This window comes from Sinocyclocheilus grahami, unplaced genomic scaffold, assembly GCF_001515645.1.
Source record: "Sinocyclocheilus grahami isolate Dianchi unplaced genomic scaffold, SAMN03320097.WGS_v1.1 scaffold346.1, whole genome shotgun sequence".
Lineage (NCBI taxonomy): Eukaryota > Metazoa > Chordata > Actinopteri > Cypriniformes > Cyprinidae > Sinocyclocheilus > Sinocyclocheilus grahami.
The window spans coordinates 1,824,060-1,836,022 of NW_015505525.1; the positions used below are offsets into that span (position 1 = coordinate 1,824,060).

The 11,963-nt window shown below is 34.3% G+C and overlaps 1 protein-coding gene across 3 annotated transcripts in view; it reads left to right on the forward strand.

The window, feature by feature from the left end:
- The window catches only part of gtf2e2 (general transcription factor IIE, polypeptide 2, beta), a 24,664-nt gene extending 13,434 nt beyond the window's left edge, over window positions 1-11,230 (forward strand). The window contains exons 3-9 of one of the 3 annotated variants that reach the window (XM_016229046.1): window positions 2,760-2,851; window positions 3,560-3,667; window positions 5,049-5,231; window positions 5,551-5,644; window positions 5,738-5,853; window positions 5,979-6,105; window positions 11,197-11,230. In XM_016229046.1, the coding sequence (XP_016084532.1) occupies window positions 2,760-2,851; window positions 3,560-3,667; window positions 5,049-5,231; window positions 5,551-5,644; window positions 5,738-5,853; window positions 5,979-6,098 (713 nt within the window). In that variant the 3' untranslated portion in view covers window positions 6,099-6,105; window positions 11,197-11,230. Of the gene's footprint in view, window positions 1-2,759; window positions 2,852-3,559; window positions 3,668-5,048; window positions 5,232-5,550; window positions 5,645-5,737; window positions 5,854-5,978; window positions 6,380-11,196 lie in introns of those variants that run through there. The other 2 variants (XM_016229045.1, XM_016229044.1) reach the window with 2 other exon arrangements.
- Window positions 11,231-11,963: the final 733 nt, after the last annotated feature.

Genomic DNA, 11,963 nt, shown 5'->3' on the forward strand with positions numbered 1-11,963 from the left:
ATTTTCTGCACTATTTGGCTTGACTCCAAAGGGTTTTGTAATCCTATATACAATTGCGAAGAATTTGCATTTATATTTCCATCATAACATTCAAACAAACTTTGTCCAATAATCTCCATTTTATGAAATATCATGTGGTGCAACCATAAAGAAACTACCATTTTGGGACTTTTATGTTGAAATCCATTCAAAGATAGGACGTTGCATCATATACCCATAGACCCATAGAAGCATCAAGCAGGTTTGTAACTATCTTTCAAATTTGGGAAAAAAATTACCTTTTATATGGCTGGTATGTAGTTGCCAAATTTTGGATATCATGTGGTATGACCGCAGAAAAACAATGAATATTACGTTATTTCTACAAGTATTTATTTTTATTATAAATTTCATAGTGACCTTTCATGCGAAGCTAGCTTGTTTTGTTTAGGTGGCTAAATTTTGACTAAATTTGAAAATATGTGGTGCGACCAAATATCATGTGGTGCGACCACTGCAGAGTGTTTTCCATTATAGATATATGTCCCAGATTGGCATTTTTTGTGCAATTTTTAAAATTAAATTAATGGTTTATATACATAAAATAATTTGGAATAGATTTTTATGCAATTTGGGTAATTTAAGACTGTTTGTTTAATCTTTGTACAATATGAGAAAAATGCAAAAAAAAAATTTAGAGCATGTAATTTTAGTTTGGTAATTATGCATTTATTCATAATTTATTATATATTTATTGCTAACTATTTTAATCTATTTTACCAGATTCCACTGCCAAGGAAAGTAATATAAACGCTCGCCATAGGCAGCATGTTTATTCTGACCCTGCAGTCAAGCACAAACTCCAGATGTAATTTCTACTGTAAGAAAGATGTTTATGATTTCATCTCCGAAACTGAGCCAGAAACCTTCCGCTACTCTAAATTAACCCTACGCAAAGCCCCCCCCCCCCCTTAGTTACTGTTGCTACGTCCGCATTTTTATGCAACACATGTTCTCACGCAGTGAAAATACATCACGGAGCAAAGAAGACACTGACAATATGCAGACATACAAGACAGAGCAGAATGAACATCAGAAGATATTTAGTTTCAACTGTGAAAAGAGTCAATACACTATTTTTCAAGTTCAAGTCCACCAATGTTAATCTACTCTCCTGTCTGGTTTGTTTGTCGGACAGAAATTGTGGATTTGGCATTATGATTGGTCAGATTGCCTGTTAATCAAACTCCCGGCGAAGGGGCAATTGAGCAGCCAAGATTGGGCAAAGTTTAGAAATAACTGGGTCTAAAAAAATGACTGCAGTTAATGCCACACTCATCATGTGGTGCGACCAATAATAGCAATAACTATTCAATTAAAAATTAATTCTAATTTATGTGGCTAAACTATGAATCACTGCAACAGTATGCTTAAGTGAATGATATTTCAAAAACATTATCAGTTTTATGCAATTTACAGAAAAATAAGTCTGCTAACTACATTTAAGAAGACAACTTTGAAATTATAGAACAAAAATGAGATCATGATTTACAAAAACTCAAAAGAAATGCAAATACTTTGTTACTTAACACTTTAATTACTAAGAGCATCTAAATAAAAATGTTAAGCATGTTAAGAAAATTAATTCATTTTAATATAAATCATGGTCGCACCACATGACATTTTTTAAGGCTACAGCAGATTCATCTAAATGAAAAAACACTAAAATCACTTAATTTAAAATTTTAATATGAATTTGTATACACAACATTCTTAATGTTTGAATAACTACAAAAGATATTACTATTTTTTGTATTTAAAAATTTGCCTGTCGAAAATCCTTGTCAAAGACCCAAACTTTTGTTTTTTGAGAGAAATTTCCGTGAGAGACCGCTCGCATGAAACACAGATCCTCAAATACAAACATAAATAATAATTTCAGTATTTAAGCATAAAATATAACCACTTATGAGCATCAAATAAGCATGGTATTGTTCAAAAAAATTTACCCAATGCAAAATATGTGAACAATTTACAGCAGCTTATGCTTAAGAATGCATAAATAACTAATATTCCACGTAGCGTGCAGCTGTTGATATCATGTTGTCTCTGATCTCAAAGAAGATATAAAATCTATAGCAATAACAAACATGTTGAGCAAACAAGTGATATGAAGTGATAACAGTTTCTGAAACGAATGTTTAATATTTATACTGTGCTTACCTAGAAAACAATTATTTAAACAGTTTCACTATTAATAAACAGTACAGCTCTGTTATTGTTGTTACACTGCTATACATTCCTACATCACACTATTATTTTACACATGTATTATTTATACAGAAGATTGTTTTGATATCATGCAGATGAAATCTGTTTTTGTCAGAGGTTTTTCTTTGCATTAGAGAAAGTGTTGTCAAATGGATTACATCAAACCAATGAATTAAGGGATCTGAATGACCAGAGTGCTTTTTCTCTTTGCACTTTCAGAATATACCTTTTTTTTTTTTGCCGTTTTGTTTTGCTTTTTCATTTCACTCTTGGTTTTTGGTGTTTTTAGTAAGAAAGTGTCTGCTGACAGCAGAAATAATTGTAAATGGTGTGGAATATAACTGTCAGAAACTTTGTGTTAGAAAACAGCATGCGTGTTATTACTTTCATTGTTGTTTGAAAGGATTATAGTAGTTATTGCATTAAAAGCCTATTATTTGCAGCACTTACTTATTATAGTCTCTTATCTCTTCTTCTCTTGTTGTCTTTGTTCTCTTTTCATCGTTCAGATCCCAGCAATGGCTCCTTCAATCTCAAAGCACTTTCTGGGAGTTCAGGATACAAATTTGGAGTTTTGGCCCGAATTGTTAACTACATGAAGGTAATACGAAAATACACACATTTCCACAGTTCAGTGGTCTGTTCAACAAGCAAGCATTTGCTGCAGTGTCTGTCAATTGTCACCTTTCTTGCTTCATTTCCACATTTCTACATCTCACATTAGAGCACACAGACTGATCTTTATTTTTGAGTGAAACAGTTTCTTTTAACCAGAGATTTCTGGGATTCAGAATGCAATACAGAATACAATTCCCACAGGATGACCCATGGGAATGAAATTATCATGAGCTTGAGCAATCCTCACTGTCATTAAACACATGCTCCCTGGAAAATGGCTTCTAATCTCCACATCTATTGCCAGTCTTATATTTGTACCAATTTTGTGATCTAAAATGTGGATTTATTCTAATCATTTGTGAAGGTTTTTATGTTGTGTGCTTAAAAAAAACAGACAAAAGGTACTGAAACAGTTTTTACTGACTCTCCTAACAACAGTTTCTCCACCTGACCTGAATAAACACTGTAAAAATTTTGCCCTGTGACTAATGCATTGTCAGAGTCATCATATTACAGTGGTTTCATATTATCACAAGCATTTTGTCACTTTTTTTGTTTTTGTTTTTTGTCAGTCTTGGCAGTTCCCCAAAGTGACATGCCAGTAATTAAAGGCTGTCAGGCTGTAATCCACAGATGTAGATGTAGCTGTGACACATTTAAACTCTCTTTTTACATCTCATCACTTTTTCAGACGAGGCACCAGAGAGGTGATACTCATCATCTGACTCTGGATGAAATTCTGGATGAGACCAAGCTGCTGGACATTGGCATGAAGCAGAAACAGTGGCTTATGAGCGAGGTGTGTGTGTGTGTGTGTGTGTGTGTGTGTGTGTGTGTGTGTGTGTGTTTGTGTGTGTGTGTGTGTGTGTGTGTGTGTGAGTGGGCATGCGAGAGTCTCGTTCACTAATACTTATGTGGATTTTTTTGTATTTATAGGCACATGAGAACATCTCACAAAAAAATATTCTGCCTAATTCACAACAATCAATTAAAAATCAAATACATGTCCTCTGAACACCCTGTCGGGGTTTATTTTGTTATGTTGGAAGAAAAAGACTGCAGAATTCTAGATGAGAAATGAGATTTTTGAGATTAAAATGATTACATGATATGCTAATTATATGAAACCATGATCCACACTTGCAAAAACAGTCTTCTTTTTACGTTTTATTATACATTTATCACCAATAGGGAAAAATCACAAACGTTTCGGGTCAAGGCCTTCTTCAGTGTGTAAAGCAATTTAAACCCTCCACCCACTTTTTAAATTGTTAATTTACTTGACGTCATCATTCATTAACCATTTTTCGATTTCTTCAAATACACGTTACCATTTAAATATTGGACAATTTCCATGTATATACAACATAGATCATCACATCCACCAATACACTATATAATATACCCCTTAACTCAAACATGAATTACATAGGATTCCATGTTTAGCACTATTGAACACTATTGTTGATATGCTGTTTAGTTACAAATATAATTTTTTACTGAGAAAAGGCAGCAAATAAAGATACTTCAGTGACATCACTGTTACAGATAAGTCGAGCATTAAATTGACAGGTCAATATATTGTTTTATTTCCATATCATTGAACATAAGTATCGCATATCACACCCCTGTCCTGAAGACCACCGATATCTGTAAGACAGGAAAGCTGTCAATGTGTCTGATATCTAAAATAAAAATAAAATAGAGGCTGAAAACAATAGCACATCCTATGTGAATGGCCCCTAAATTGGTGTTATATTTGCATTTAATTTAGTTTTTTCTTGTTTTGTTTTCTTGTGTTTTTTTTAAGTTATCATTATTATTTTTGTTAATTGCTTGGTTTTGTTTGTGTTTTATTTGGTTTTAGTTGTTTTTGCAGAAAAATGCAAATGCATGCTGTCTGTAGTAGCAGCTGGACTTCCACTGATTGCAGAAATTGTAAAAATATGCTTTCTTTTTGGCTTTACATATGTTTCCGGGGCCATGTGTTAATCTAATTCACATATTACAATTTGTTTTGACCACAGAATGCCATTGATTCGACCACAGATTGACCAATCAAAATCATATGTTCCTGGGAGCCATGCACTAACACATAATACACATTTTCAAGGGCAAGAGACACATTCAAAACAACAAAAACAAAAAAAGGAAATCTAAATCTTTCTCCCTCCCTCCAGGCATTAGCAAGTAATCCTAAGATCGATGTGCGGGAAGGGAAATATGCCTTTAAACCCAAGTATCATCTGAAGGATAAGAAAGCTCTGCTAAGACTACTGGACAAACACGATCAGCTGGGACTAGGAGGAGTGTTACTAGATGATGTTGAAGAGGGTCTACCCAATGCAGCCAAGGCTATTAAGGTAAAATGCTAGCGTGCATCTTTTTTTTTTTTTTTCCACAATTTTTTTTTTTTAAACATAGGCGGAACATTTTCTAGACAGTACGTTTAAAGCATCAGGTACACAGACACTTCAGAATGTTTTGAGGCATCATTAAACAGATGTACTGTGATTTTATTTTTATTTTTTTAAAGATTTTCAAATTTGCATATATTTATTTACATGTAATTCGTCTGCCAGCTGATTTTCTGTATTTAATGTGTGGTTCTCGGTAAGAAAGAAGCTAATTAGCTTTTTCAAGATTTGAAATACTTAATTTTGTTTTGTTTATTTTGTTCAGGCACTTGGGGATCAGATTATATTTGTGACCAGGCCAGATAAGAAGAAGGTTCTTTTCTACAATGACAAACACTGTCAGTTTGTTGTTGATGAAGGTGTGTGACGATCATTATTATATAATATATGAAGTGTCCTGGTAATTTAGGTGGAGCTTCTCTATCGTAATGTCAGTGTCATTCATTCTCCAGAGTTCCAAAAGCTGTGGCGCAGTGTTCCTGTTGATTCCATAGATGAGGAAAAGATTGAAGAGTACCTGAAGAAACAGGGCATATCGTCCATGCAGGAGACCGGCCCAAAGAAAATGGTTCGTTCTGTTTCTTCTCAACACACATGCAGATAAACGAACACAAAACTCGCTCCAGATTGGCTGGTTCATGCATATTTGTGTGGGTGTAAATGGTTGACGTGATTTGTTATTGGCTGTTGCAGGCACCCATTCAGAAGAGGAAGAAACCTGGAACACAGAAAAAGAGACGGTTTAAGACTCATAATGATCATCTGAGCGGAGTACTGGAGGACTACTCTGAGGGAGTTCCCTCCAAGAAGTGACACACACATGCAGCTTTAAAGGTTCAAAGTGACAAGACTAATATCTGTGTGATGTTTGTATATCTGATCTAACGTCTTATTGCCAAAACCATACAGACATGCAGACACACACACACACACACACACACCCCTTAAAACTGTACTGAGTGACACGAATGTGAACGGATTGTAAATATTTCCTTTCCACTGTTATGTTTTACTTTTTGCTAGTGCTTTAAAAATGGACAATTAAGCTCTTCTTTTTTTAGATTTAAAGATTAAACAAGAGCAATCAAACCACATCCATTGTTTCCTTTCAAAGTTATTTATGTTTCTCCTGGTCATCAAGGCTGCAGTGATATTGTGAAATATTATTACAATTTAAAATAATGGTTTTCCATTTTAATATACTTTAAAATATAGTTAATTACTGTTGTGGCAAAGCTGAATTTTCAGCATCATGACTCCAGTCTTCAGTGTCACATGATCCTTCAAAAATCATTCTGATATGTTGATTTATTATCAATGTTGGAAACTGTTGTGCTGCTCATATCTCGCAATTAATCATAAATCGTGATTAATTTTATCCAAAATAAAAAAAAATAGTTTACATAATAAATATACTCCGTATACACGTGCATATTATGTATGAATAAATACAGACACATGCATGTATATATTTTAGAAAAAATGTTGTTTATATATTACATATATTTATATAAAATATAAATACGAATATATAAATGTATAAACATGTAAATATTTTCAATATATATATACTGTATGTGTGTGTATTTATACTTAATAAATATACACAGTACACATATTTAATGTAAACAAACTTTTCTTTTGGATGCGATTAATCACGATGAATCGTTTGACAGCATGGCTACTTCTATTCATTTGGCCCTAATCAGTTAATCTAATTAGTGGATATATTTAAACTGCATTTCAAAAATACTCTTAGTATATAGCGATGGATAGTGTAGAACAAGAAGAAAATACAAGGAAGACAAACTGGACTATGTTTAAAACTAAGAAAGCAACTTTCGTAATTCAGGTGATACTTTTGTAAAAGGTTGATGTCATTGTAATATTCCGATTCCGGTTGTAACACTGTTTGAAAACAGCAGAAATGCTTTGGATAATTTCTGCGTTTCTCTTAGGGATTTAGAAGTCCTTAGGAGTACTTCAAACCAGTTTAGGAGCTACGTTTAGCATCGAAATATTTTGTGAATTACTCTTAGATTAAAAATGTATAGTTCTAAAAGTACGAGTGACATGCCTCTAATTTAAATGAGTTGCTCCTAAATTTCCACATTAGCCCTTAGCCAAGTTAATTTCCACATTAAGCTTTAGCCAAGGTTTTTTTTGTTGTTGTTGTAAATATGGCCCCTGGTCCATACTGGTCAAGTGCTCTAAACAGCTACTGCCAACTTAGACAGGAAGAGCTTTCTGAATGACATCTAAAATAATCGTCCACATTAGCCCTTAGCCAAGTTAATTTCCACATTAAGCTTTAGCCAAGGTTTTTTTTGTTGTTGTAAATATGGCCCCTGGTCCATACTGGTCAAGTGCTCTAAACAGCTACTGCCAACTTAGACAGGAAGAGCTTTCTGAATGACATCTAAAATAATCAGTTTTTGTTCAGATTGAGAGTCCAAACAGTTGATAAAATCATCACAATAATCCACACCACTCCAGTCCATCAATTAACACCTTGTGAAGCAAAAAACTGTGTTTGTGTAATAAATCCATCAAGACTGTTTTTAACTCCAAACTCTAAAATACCAGTCCTTTATTCATAATATTGCTTTCTTCAGTGAAAAAGTTGTCTCAGGACAGAAATATCCACATGTAAGCTCCTTTTAAAAGCGAAAACAGTTCTAAACAAACGTGTTGTTGGATTTTGATGCGAGAAGACAACTGGAGATGGAATTTTTCCACTGGAGGAAGCATTATGGATTATGGACTCCGTTTTGGATTGTGGACTGCATGGATTATGGCAAATGTATTTTGGCCAGAAGCAATGGTTTAAAGTTAAAATACCTTGATGGATTTGTTTCTTAGAAACATGACGTTTTTTTTTACTTAATTGATGCACTGGAGACATGTGGATTACTTACGATGCTTTTATCAGCTGTTTGAACTCTCATTCTGACGGCATCCATTCACTGCATTTAATGCTAAATTTCTTTGTTCCGACAAAGAAACAAACAATTACTTGGATGGCCTGTATAGGGTGAGTACATTTTTATTTTTAGGTTAACTAAATAAAAAAAAAAAAGGACATTTTGATTATTTAATCATTTAAAATCACTAATACTTTGTTGTAATGTTTGTTTTATAGGTTTAACAAAGCTGAATCCAAATCAACTACCCTGTTTGGGATCTTTGTTTTAGAGAACTAACTATACTGTTTTGAAGTAAATTCAAACTGCAAAACAAAATTCAATTTCTGCATTATCTGAAGAAACCTTAAAGCAAATGTTCTTACGCAAAATCAGTTCTTGCACTAGACAGACAAATAGTATTTTCAAATGAATATATGCACTTGATCAGAACGCCTCTTGTTGCTAGGCACCTCTTGTCATGCATAAATGTGAGTGCGCTACGGTTCATGTCTTCAACAGAAGGTTTTTAATGGTGGTTTTGATGGCACGTGACGGCTCTGCAAGGGTTCTGCTTTGTCAAATTGATAATGTGCGTGTAGGCTGAAAGGTTTTATATAATACAAAGTCTTCATTTTCAAGGCCCAGACTCAATAGTAAAAAAGCATAATTGCTTTGCAGCCTGTTGTTTTGTCCTAAAATTAGCCTGGAAGAAAATAAATGCTTTTAAAGATAATTTATCATTATTAAACTGTTAAAACCTGACATTCTCATGTGGTCATTCAAAATAGTATAGTCAAATGTTTCTCCCTGCTTACAACAATAAAGCAGTTTTACCTCCTTAGAATTATGAAATTAATCTCCAGTTTATTAAATGTGATTTATCAATGAAAATTAAATTAATGTAAGTTCTTGTTCACTGAATATGTCTTTTGGATTCCTGCACTTACCAGCAGTTTACCAAGGGGAACATTATCATGACTGAAAATTAGTGTTCCTTGGTGATCCCTACTGGATTTTGGAGCCTTGTTTATGGACCTGGTCTTGAAAATGAATAAATCAGTAGGAGTTATGTTTCTCCATCTGTTTGAGCCTGGAGACCTTCCTTGTGCACTGCAGTTGTGTTTAAGGATTTCTTAGTATTTTATATATAGAGGAGGATTTGTTGTTATGTAAAGAAAACGTATGAGGTTGTCAATATCACACAAACAGGGTAGATGATGGAGGTGTGAGAGTATTAATTGTGTATTTAGTTTAGTTGCTAAATGCTTCTATTTCGGATTCAAGTCTTTCAAAATGGGTAAAACATCTTTAATTATTCATGAATATATTTAATTGCAGCTGAGCGTTAGTTTACACAAAGGCAACTTGATCATTTTATCTATCTATCATCTATCTATCAGTCTATCTGTCTGCTAGTACATTTTTAACAGCTGATTTTCTGTCTTTGTTTCTGTTTTGTTTTCTTACAGTTGAGGTACCACATGAGGGCAAATTACAAGAAACTGATCTCATCCTGTGCCGTGGACACAGGGTTTATGTCCCTGGATACTGTTTCTGTCTATTCTGATTATTTCAGAATAGATTTCGTTGTTAAACTTTCCCAATCCCAATAGTGTGCCATTTATCTTATTTCCATTTGTTTTTGAAAGGAATTCTTTGCTCGCCACAGTCAGACCTCATTAAGGTGATGGCCAGAAAACAGAAAACTTTTTTTTTTTTTTAGTAAAAAGGGTAATGGCTACATAACTCCTTTTCCAAGGCACTCATTAAAGGTGTCCAGTTTTACCTCCCTTCGTTTACAAAAGGAGTGTCACAAGCTCTAATGTTATGGCCTATACAAATGGCACATTTTACAGTGCATTATAATATCGCACAATGTTACGTTTTAAACTGCAGAATTTGTTAATATCTTTATATGGCCCAAAACTGTTTTATTTCGAACATGTACAACATGTGTTGGATGTTAGATTTAGGTTTGCAACATGCAAGTGGTGAAAGTCTGAGGAAGGTGAAAGAGAAGTCAGTGGAGAGACTTTACCGTTGCACCTACAGTAATCACATTTAAACTGGAACAAAACACTCTACAATTCACTTTCCTTCCTTTTTGTTCATCAACAAGCACCATCACATCCTCAGTTTGCCTCTGGTGGACATTGGTCCTTTGGGAAAATTGAACTTTGTAATAACGGTTGTTGAATCCACTGTCATTTTCATGGCTCGTCTGAAAGCATCAGATTGTATTTTCACTTGTATTTCACTCTCACACACCAGTTTTTTTTTCTGATTCTGAGATCACTGAGTGAAATGGAAACTTTACTTCTTGTTTGTTGTCAGTGGTCTGTCATTTCACAGAGGTCACTTTCCACTACACCAGCCTTTCCACATTCAGTTGTTGATGACAATCCTCGTGTTTTGAAGCTTGGAATCAAATAATAATAAATGCCATAACATAGGTTTTTATATATGGCAGACGTTTGTATCATCTCACCAATTTGGCACCTTTGTGCCTTTAGATTTCATGTTTTCATGGTTTTCAAATGCAACAATGATCATTGCAGAAATACATATTTGAAGTCTTTCAGTACAAAGAATATAAAAATATTGTCAGTGCTGGGTTTCATCCTCATTACTCACCATGCCAACAATCCCACAGCTGATTAACCCAAAAATACTGGGGCACAAAGAACCGGTAATCACCACAGCAATGTTACCAGCATAGCAATGCAGACACACACTCCTGCACATGATCACACAGTCTGGTCAGCTATCCATAGGCGTAATGGGTTTTTCTACTGTACAGACCATATATTCTATTGCCCTACACCTAAACCTACCCCTTACAGGAAACTTTCTGCATTTTTAGATTTTCTAAAAACTTAATGCTGTACGATTTATAAGCTTTTGTACCCGTGGGGACCACAATTTAGGTCCCCACCGTGACACGAGTCCCCATGAGTCTGTGTGTATTCAGCTTTAAGTCCCCACAAGGATATATAAATCAGTACACACACACACACACACACACACACATACACACACACACATGAACGAAACAAACCAGTAGGTGTCTACATCCTATTAAAAAAAAAAACAAAAGCTGATCTTTAAGAGTCTGTCAGTAATGACAATGACCTAATCAACTTAACTGATGAATAATTTATGGTGGGTGGTTTTTTAAATATGCTAAATGATCACGCATATACATAATTTTAGAAAGCAACAGTGACACTTAGATTAATGGATAGCCTATATTTGACAGTGCTTTCGTGAAGATTGTTTTGGAACTAATCGCTCTGACAAATAATTGTAAATAGGCTGCTACTGGCCAAATAATACTTGTATAAAATTTAAAAAAAAAAATAATAAACAAACGGATTAAAATAAAACAGAGAGACTAACAACGCATAGATTACTAAAAGTGGTGTCACATTACAAAATTTGGAATGCATACTATCCATCCTAAATTCTATGTGATATTAGTAATTTTCAATACTATTTAGGGAAGATAGGGTGGATCGTAGCCTATGCACATTGGGACGCAGGATAATTCTTCTTTAACAATCAGTCTGGGTGCGTAAAACACCTGCATGGTTGTGCAAAGAGGACAATATCATTTACATATAATGGGCGTCTTGGGACGCAGGATAATTCTTCTTTAACAATCAGTCTGGGTGCGTAAAAACACCTGCATGGTTGTGCAAAGAGGACAATATCATTTACATATAATGGGCGTAATTTCGACACCGGGTGTTTCCTCCTAAACCTTTCACAC